This window comes from Ranitomeya variabilis, chromosome 4, assembly GCF_051348905.1.
Source record: "Ranitomeya variabilis isolate aRanVar5 chromosome 4, aRanVar5.hap1, whole genome shotgun sequence".
Lineage (NCBI taxonomy): Eukaryota > Metazoa > Chordata > Amphibia > Anura > Dendrobatidae > Ranitomeya > Ranitomeya variabilis.
Window position 1 is genome coordinate 109,615,124 of NC_135235.1, and position 10,165 is coordinate 109,625,288.

General features: G+C 43.9%; 1 protein-coding gene across 1 annotated transcript; it reads left to right on the top strand.

The window, feature by feature from the left end:
- Positions 1 to 326: 326 nt before the first annotated feature.
- LOC143768472 (beta-microseminoprotein-like) lies at positions 327 to 5,131 on the top strand. The gene is made up of 4 exons (XM_077257153.1): positions 327 to 451; positions 1,956 to 2,061; positions 4,387 to 4,486; positions 4,723 to 5,131. The coding sequence occupies exons 1-4, from the start codon at positions 449 to 451 to the stop codon at positions 4,847 to 4,849; spliced, it is 336 nt and encodes a 111-aa protein (XP_077113268.1). The 5' UTR covers positions 327 to 448; the 3' UTR covers positions 4,850 to 5,131.
- The last annotated feature ends 5,034 nt before the right edge of the window (positions 5,132 to 10,165 follow it).

Genomic DNA, 10,165 nt, shown 5'->3' on the forward strand with positions numbered 1-10,165 from the left:
CACCTTCCATGGATTAAGAGGATGAAATGGATGTTCCTTCAAATATTTAGAGACATTAGTGGATTATGAATTAGTGTGTGAAGAAAAAACATTGCTCATGTTTTCTGGCAAGAAACTACAATTACAATCTGAATTAAACCCTTCTGCTGGTTGAAACACACGTTTCAGAAAGGAAATGTGTTCTTATTTACCATTTTGGAACTTCAACCATCTCTAACATTAAAATTACTTCCCAGACACACATATAGTATTACCTACACTTACACACCCACAGCACACACACCTGCTATAGAAATACCTTATGGGAATGACATGTTGAAAATATTCCTAATCTCCTTTGCAAATAGATAATGTGTCAGGTCATTAATTACCATCACTCACATGGTATAAATAGAGTCTGCTGAACACTGGGATTTGCACTTCCAGCAGTTGATCAGCCACGGTGACAATGGTAAGGCCTTTAGCTTTGATTAATATTACATGGTTATGCTTTGAAAAGAAGAGTTGGTGGGGTAGTAGACTCAAAACAATATTTGATTTGAAAGCTTCTTGTAATTGAATAACCACTTATGCAGGTTTTATGTAAACTGAGGTATAGTTTGGGTTGGTGTCTATGGGCACCTTTGTAAAACCCATCTATAATATTGTCGTGTCTGAGCCCTTGGTACAACTGTAGCTCATGTCTTACCTTGAGATTCTATAACTTACAATACTGTTATACCAGGAGTTCATGTGTAACTCTTATTGGCCACTTATCATTTCACCTACTGCAATTCTTAGGACATTCTGTTGCACTCCTGGTCTAATGCTTTGGGTTTGCGCAAGATGAATTTCTTGCGTGAAGTGTATAAACTTGATTCACGTTAAATTAGGGTCCTCTATTGTATTGTTTGATCCATTTTCTTAGGTTTTGCAATTACTTTAAAACGTATCAATACTATTATTTGACATCTTTAAAATACATGAAATGGTTATTCCTACAATTGTATTTGTCATAAAGTACAATATTTATTTAAAGCCCTCCCCCAGCTCCAACTTAAAGGTGTGTGGGGTTTTTTTTTCCCTCTCAGAAATACCAGGTTACCATAATGCAGCCAGTGTCTGATTCATGCTGACCCCATATTTCCCCAAGACATGATACCATTGCACTGCTGCTGGTCTGATACACCTATAGCTTGAATAAGTAACGTGGGCCAGGAACCAGTGGCTCTTTGCTCTGCAATAGTGTTCAGCTGGTGCTGTGATGTCTGGCACCCCTCCAGTTGGAAATTGCTTCAGCTTCCAGTGTGCCCCCTTTTTTTTCGACAGGTCCAGTTGGGGTGGCTCTCCTGTGAGCAGTGTATACACTTCTAAGGGGATTCTGCTGGCTGGATAGGACAATTTATGAGCTCCGAATCCTAATCCAACTACCTCTATTGAGAGAATTATGTATAACCTATAAATGTCTTCATATATAATTATTATTTTTTTTTCACACAATACAAAATAAATAAATAAGACCAAACCGTGCTAAATAATCTTGTCACGCTCACTGATGGAAATCTGTATTGTCAGTCTGTTACAGCCTGACTTTTCTTGTAAACTCAACCTTCTTGCTGATTGCAGAACAGCCTATAATTACTTTGGGTGGCAAGTCCCAATTTGTTAAAAAGGAGCGTAAACTGCAATGTTTTTGATGTTTTGTGAGATCGTTAAAGCAAACCATCCTGTATAACCAGAAACCCTGCATGCTTTTAGATTTGGTTACTAATTGGACTAGGATTTAACGCTGCTACATGAGCCCAAAAAAATGTGTGCATAGTATAAACTCCACCTCCGTGAAGGAATCTTCTACTGTATGTTAGATAGGCAGATAAATATATTTATGTGTAATGTCCACCCTGACCTCCTTTTAGAAACTATGTAAATAAAGGTGTGTATCTAATTGTTCTGTATTGTCCCTGATTCTGTTGCAGAAAGTTCTCTTGGCTCTCGGTGTTGTGCTCGCAGTCTCTGTTGCACTGTCCAGTGCTGCCTGCTACATTGATAAACTGAAATTTAATCGGCAAGAAAAAACCACAGGTGAATTATGATCTCCTATATATGCATTCAAAATTAAGTTCACGTATTTATTGGGAGCAAGTGGGATGAGATACATCTGGGACCCCACTGATCCTAAGTGGCCTAGAGATCAGTGTGTCTGGAACGTGTGGTGACCGTTTTCACCCGTACCAGAGAAACTTGCACATGTCAGAGTGTTTCCACTGACATGTGTCTGTGGGCAAAACACTCTGACATGTCTGTGTGGTTATGTTTTTTTTAAACAGCAGCACAGCCGTGTGACATGTACTGGCACCTGGGAAGCAGTGGTACTGTTCACGCTTCCTCCCCCCTTCCCCTATAAAATAGGAGAAAAAGCTATAGAAACTTGTTTCCAGCTCACCCAGTTGCTCTATGCTCATCCACCTGGGGCTCAGACACCGGCCTCGCCCTGGCCTCACATCAAGGAAAATAGAAAAAAATTGGAGTCTGGCTCAACAGGCCTGGATTTTTTATTTTTCAAAAGAAATTACAGTGCATACAAAAGAGAAAATTTATATGGTCGACATGACCCAGTTGACGTGTTTCAACTGCACTAGGCAGTCTTAGTCATGAGTAGGGGTATGTGCACACGTATTTTTGAGGGCTGTGGATTTCTCCGCAGCGGATTTCATAAATCCGCAGGTAAAAGGCACTACATTTTACCTGCAGATTTGCTGCGGAATTTGTGCAGATTCCACCTGCGGTTTTACACCTTCGGATTCCTATTATGAAGCAGGTGTAAACCGCTGCGGAATCCGCACAAATTATTGACATGATGCGGAGTGTAAACCGCAGCGTTTCTGCGTGTTTTTTTCCGCAGCATGGGTACTGCGGATTGCGTTTTCCATAGGTTTACATTGTACTGTAAACACATGGAAAGCTGCTGCGGACCCGCAGCAAAATCTGCAACGTGTGCACATAGCCTTAGACTGCCTAGTGCAGTCAAAACGCGTCGACTGGGTCATGTCGACCATGTACATTTTTTCTTTTGTATGCACTATAATTTCTTTTGAAAAATAAAAAGGAAAATCCAGTCCTGTTGAGCCAGACTCCAATTTTTTTTTATTTTCTTAGAAGAAAAAGCTGTTGGATTCCCCTGTATTTTTTGATGACCAACCAGGCAAAACCGCGGGCTGCAACCCTCAGCTGTCGGCATCAGCAAGGTTGGTTCTCAAGAATAGAGGATGGAGGGGAGGGTCTTCCCAAGCCTCCACCTGGCTTTTTTGCCAGCCTTGTAAGCGTATGTGCCCACACTGAGGATTCCATTGCGGAATTTTCCGCAGCGGAATTGAGTAAATCCGCAGTGCAAAAAGTACTGCGTTTTTTTGCGCGGTTTCCACTGTGGTTTTAGACACCTGCGGTTGTTTAATATGGAGCAGGTGCCAAACCACTGTGGATTCCACACAAAGAATTGACATGCTGCGGAAAATAAACCGCAGCGTTTCCGCGCGTTTTTTTTCCGCAGCATGTGCACAGCGGTTTTTGTTTTCCATAGGTTAACATTGTACTATACAACGCCTGGAAAACTGCTGTGGATCCGCAGCGTCAAAAACACTGCGGATCCGCAGCAAAAACCGCAACGTGTGCACATAGCCTAAAGGACAGCTGGGGGCTGGCCTTCCCCCGGCTGGTAAGGGGCAATGGAATTGCGCACCCCCGCAGCTGAAAAAATGGCATCCTGCATACATCTATTAGATGTGCCAATTACAGTATTCTGGGTGTGCACCCCTTGTGTTAGTTATCTATCTTGGTTTGATATCCTTGACTTATCACCTAATTTAAAAAAATATATATATCTCACTATTTCTGACACACTGGGAATTTATTGGTAGACTTTGCTCTTCATTTTTGAGTATACAGTGCGGCCGCTGTAACTGCGCCCCCGGCCCTGACTGACACAGGCTCTGCATTAGTGTCATCTGTCAGTCACAGCTGGGGGTGCATTTCCAGCGGCCGCTCTGTATACTCAGAGCGGTGACTGAACCGCTGCTGACCCCATGACTGAATGCCACATACTGACTGGGAGAATAAAGATCGTTTTCTCCCCACCGGTGACCTGTTCCCTGATGAACTAGAACTAACTTTCTAATGTCAACATGCCTTAAGTCCAGGCCATGTCAGTCGATTGTTGCCATTCCACCATGCTGCCAGGGTGCTTTTGCCTAAACATCATCATGATCATTAATAATGACGAGACCATACAGTGGGATGCTGACTATAGGTTACTGCAACACTCTGGTGATAAAGGTGCACTTTTTTTTTTTTTTTTTTTCCTTGCTCCTTCCTGAATTTTGATTTTCTTTCTCATCTTGTTCTCTATTTCAGGATGTGAGCACAACGGAATACTTCACTCAGCAGGGGAAAATTGGACTGCAGACTGTGAAGAGTGCTCATGCGGCCCAAAAGGCATGAGGTGTTGTTCACTGTAAGTTCTATATAGTTTTACTTGTAAGCACATTGATGGGTTGTTGCATATAACATCTTTAATTGTTGATCTAATCTCCCATTGGCAGCATTTGGGTATGTGCACCTGTGAGGAGATAATAAATATATTTTGTATATATTAGTTTTGCACAAAAAAATGTCACTTTAAAGAAATCTAGAACTGACGACAATTACAACATTTGGATGCAAACTTTGACTTTTTTTTGTTTGTTTTAGGACGAAAACTCCAATTTATGATAAACAGATCTGTGAAGCAACTTTTCAAGAGGAATCATGTAGTTACACAGTGACCAAAAAAGATAATCCAGCTGAAGAATGTGAGATCACAGGAATGGTTGGATAATGCACCTGACAATCCTCCAGTACAGTCTACTTTTTTTTTTTTTTTTAAGCTTGTTTGTCACACTTTATTAAATTATGCCACAATGTAAAAGGCTTTAATAACATAGTGATATTTTGCAGATCATGCAAAAAAGGTACCACATTCTTTCCAACGTTTCTCATCTCATTTGTTTGCAGTGCAATAGAATCTATAAGTTGTTCTAGTCTTTATTACATGAAAACCCTATAATGTACCAATAAGTATATGTAATGAAGCCTAGATACAATAAAAAAATCTCAATTTATTTTGCTTACTAGTTCATTCTTTAGTTGCTACTAGTGATGAGAGACTATACTCGTTACTCGAAATTTCCCGAGAATTTTTTTTTTTTTTTTTTTTTTTTTTTTTAGTGCTGTGAGATTTTCATCGCCTCAGCTGAATGACTTACATCTGATAGCCAGCATAAGTACATGTGGGGGTTGCCTGGTTGCTAGGGAAAATCCTAGTTGCTAGTGAAATCCTTAATGAACCTTCAGTAGTAGCCTACCAACTCGGGGAACTGCCGGACTTCGTGGATGTTCCTGGGTTTCGGCCAGTCCCTGATCACAGTGACCTTGTCAGGGTCTGGTGCCACTCCTTTGGCGCTTACGACATGGCCCAGGTACTGTACTTTGGGCTTTAACAGATGACACTTGGATGGCTTTACCTTCAGGCCAAAGTTAGACAGACCTTTTTCCTGACGAGGACTAATGGAGCTGCCTAGGGGCTACAACTATCTCTGATTACCATAACCTCCTTCATCCCTCATAACATACTCTTCGCACATTGGTAGTGAGCTGGAGTTACAGGCCGGTACTTTCTTTAATGGACGAATGACCTCCAGTGGGGATATGATGTTGAACCCCTTTTACCTGCCCAAAATCTACTGGGTGTTTTCTGAATACCCGCTCATTCTCGTGGACCACCCAGTAAACCCCATGTTTTTGGTGTGAAGGGGTAGAATCAGTGCCCATGTGTAATTTCCGACACCAAGCCTCCAACTGTCCTGCAGGGCCATTGTCCTCTGCCTGGTCTAACGGGACCAAGGGTTCTGTTGCCTGTATTGCATTATTATTAACAGTAAACAGGGTAAGTGGACCGCTTTCTCTCCACAGTTAAGGACACTTACTGGTACCCTCCCCTTGCGGACATCAACCACCCCTCTGGCTGTCAGGATTGCGGGCCTACTATCTGAATACACAGGTTCTACCAGGGCCTGGTAATCTTTACCTCTGAGGCCTATTGCTGCCTGACACCAAATTAGCATTTCACTCCTGGGGGGTATTGCAATAGGGATCGGATAACTCACTGTGACGAGGTCAATTTCTCCACCATTCAATTCTACCTGTTGTCTCTGTACCAGGGCTCTGATTTCTTTTTGCAGGACACGTTGCTCACTGGAACGAGCAGTTTCGGCCACATGTTGTAACAAGACAATAACCTCACCAAGACAGTTTTTCTATGACGTTAGTACCTAAGGTCATTATAGGGTTACATTCTTGACGGTGAATATCAACAATCACCATTCCTTGGGCCTTCAATTCTACCCGCCCCACCTTAATGGTTACCTCTTTGTACCCCACCTGTGGCAAAGACTGACCATTACTGGCTACTATTGTCAAATCACTATCTGGTCCATGGTTAATATCAGTCACCCCGATACCGTTTGTAGATACCATTAGTCGTCACCTGAGAACCGGTGTCCAGAAAAGCGTTCATCGGGATCATAATGGGGAGGATAGGTCGTCCTCCGACATACTTGGCTCACCAGTTTTGTGGGCCTGGTCGTCTTACTCCTGGGGGTTGGCCCTCTGCCCCAGGGGTCGCTCGTTTAAATGGCAGAACCTTGCAATGTGCCCCGGCTGATTGCAGCGGCGGCAGAAGGGTCATCCGTCCTGATGATAGCAGTCGTTGTTCCTTCTTGATAGGTGGAATCCTCTTCTGTCGTCACCAGGGGACGTCCTCTGGACTGGAAGCCAGCTGGATCTCTTCCTTCGGAGATTCCTGCAGGGACTGCACGGTCCTGGCTAGTGCAGCTCCGCTTTTAGTCAGTTCCTGGACCTGGAGGCGCAATTCGGTGGAGGGATCATCATCCAGGATCTGTGCGTCAGCCTCAATGGGACCTGAGGAAAGGGTGCCAACTCCTGGTGGTATGTGAGGGTTGGACGCCTAGGGGCACCATGCGGTTGGGCTGAGGTTCATGCAGCATGCGGATGGCCCTGTCTTTAAATTGTGGGAAGTCCAGGTCAGGGTTTTGCAAGGCCAGGATGCGCAGCTGTGTCCTGTGGGTGCTGGATAGGAGTCTCTCAATGAACTGTTCCTTTAATATCTTGTCCCCATCCTGCACACTTTGTAGGGTCAACCTGTTTAATGGCTCATAGTGCCTCCTGGAGATTAAGGGCATAGTCCCATATGCTCTTTGTTTGCTCCGGAAAAATCTCATTTTGATTTCTGCAGCGGTGCGGGTGTCAAAAGTGGTTTTAAGTTTGACAAATACTGTATCTGCTTAACAGTTCCCTTTTCAATATCCATTATAGGAAAAAATATTTATAAACCTGGGAATCTGAATTAACTAGTGAACATATATCCCCTTAAAAAATTAGATTTTATTATGAATATTTTAAAAATACACCACCCAGTGCTATTTAGGCACAATTCGGCCTAAAGGTAAAAAAGACCAAGGTCTAGCGCATACCCTGCAATGGCCTACTCTGTCACCTGCCTGGCTGTGGAGGTTGGCACCCTAATTACGATGTTTTGGCGCCCCCACTCAACGTGGACTACCCCTCACTGCCCTAGATCACCCTATGCTGCAGGTGTGAAAACAAAATACATAAGACAGAGATGAAGAAAGCAAAAAAATGGTCAAAAAAACACACAAAAAACTCAATAGAAAAAAATTAGCAAAAGAACAGAGGCAAAAGCAGGATATTAGATAAGACCTATATAGGCTCCGGCCCCTTTCATAAACCAATTTGCTAAACACCAATAATAGGCAATGGGTATGCTGTCAGATGTGCCACATAAAAATTTATAGCATCAATCACTACAGCCTATACCACATATACTCAAAATACTGCAGTTTGTCTAGCTATTATTAGCATAAATTATACCCATAAGGGATTAAAGCCTGCAGTTAATATTAAACGCAACCCAAATAGATAACCAGGGCCAAGTATTTAAGGTATCTCAGTGGTGTAGGTAGAATTATATGTTATTTATCATGATATATTGCACTTCGCCTCATAGCCTTAGCATAGATAACTGCCTTAAAAATTGCAAATTATACCATATACATTTTCTTCTTCATGGACTATCAAGCCATAGATATACCAGCCCTAGGGGGTTGCCCCCATATATAAACAGGGCTAAACAGTCACAAAGATACTAGTGCAAAAGCCTAAAACAGGCAAGACTGTACAATTTTACAATGGTATAAGCAGGATGGCGTGTTACTTATCATGATACACTGTGCCTCGCCTCAACGCGTTTCCCCGTAGTTCGGTTCATCAGGAGGCCCGTCAGAGGGTTCTCAAAATGTTAGATGCCATAGATGAGTAGCAAGATTGCAGGGTATGCGCTAGACCTTGGTCTTTTTTACCTTTAGGCCGAATTGTGCCTAAATAGCACTGGGTGGTGTATTTTTAAAATATTCATAATAAAACCTTTTCAATATCCAGCCAGGATTTCCCTTCTCTTTGTGCCGCGCTACTTAATTGACCAGTTAAGATGTTGACCTTTTGATATTCTCTCAGGTGAAATACTTCAAACAGGCTGCATAGCCTTTCTTTAAAGTCACTTAGCGTATGGACTCCCCTGAATATTGTGGCAGCCAGGCCGCTCCTGGTATATAGGGCATGGATAGCGGCACTATAGGAGCTGTTACTGCGGCGGGGTCCTGCCGGTTTATAGGAGCTGTGGGGCCTGGTGGAATCATGGGGCCTGCGGCTGCGCTGGGCCTGGGGGGGGGGGGGGGTCACGGTGGCAGCGACCCGGTCCGTGGCCCTGGGCACCCAAGTAAAACAGACGGTCTTTAAAGGGGTTGTAGAAATAATGAAAGTTTGTGACGCCACCTAACTAAAGGGGTCCTCTGGGGCAATGGTGCTGCTGCAAAGATGGTGTCGCTTCCCACAGGTGAAGCGGTGTCCCCAGGGACCCGGTGTATTTGGCAGGGATGGTGAATGCCATCAAATAAATGGAGGACACAGGGTTGCAGTCTTTACCTGGTTTACTAGTGTTAAGCAGCCTCAGTCCAGGGTACCAGCAACCGGTATGGATGGAGTCCAGGCAGCCTGAAGACAAGTGGAAATCCCCTTGACAGGACAGTTTTGGAGCCTTCCACTATGCGCTTTGGTGTGTAGTCCCTTGCTGCCTGTAGTTGTCTAACAAGGTCCTCTTTCTTCCCTGTCCAGGGACAGTACCTGCATGATATAAACATAAGGATGAATGACCTCGGGGAGATCAAAACATCCAACACCGCGGAGACACCATCACGTGTTTCTCATACGCAGTGATCCAGAACATGGGAAATATGCAAATGCATGTAGAAAAGCCACGGTGACAATATCACGTGTTTCTCAACGCAAGCAAGAAACACGTGATGGTGTCTCCGTGATGTTGGATTATTTGATCTCCCCGAGGTCATTCATCCTTATGTTTATAGCCTTTTCACTAGGCACTGCTCCTAATAGCCAGTCTCCGCGGCTTTTCTAAGTACCCGCATGATAGGCAACTTGAGCAGTCTCTTTGGGTCTCTGTCCACGGTGACTCCAGACTCTTATTGATGCTGTACCTCAGGTATTATGTGGGCAAATCCTTTTTAGTTGCCTGCCCTCCGGTTCTGCCTTGGGACCTGTATTTCCTCACTTCCTTGGGCTCCCGGTTTCTGCACTCAGGTTAGAGAGGCCCAGTCGCAGCCCTTCTCTAGCACCTAAGTCCTTCAGTGCTCTTTCACTGTCTGCTACCAACTCTCCGCCTGTCAGCACCAGACTAACTGACTCCTCCTCCAGACCAGGATGTTTATAGGTAAGTTCCCCTTGAACCGGGTTTAGAGCTCCCCCTTCTAGCCGTGAGTCAGAATGTGTTGCATGTAACGCTACCTTCCAAAGGGATTCCTCCTGTTTCCAGGCATGGCACTACCCTCCCCGAGAGGAAGGCAGCAAACTCCTGGGATGCCACACATACAGCGCTATACATATAGGCACACCTGATTTGTGGGAAACTCACAGACACAATGAAAAAATTTAAAATATATATATTTTCACATACAATAAGAAAAAATGGCACTCAAAAGTACTG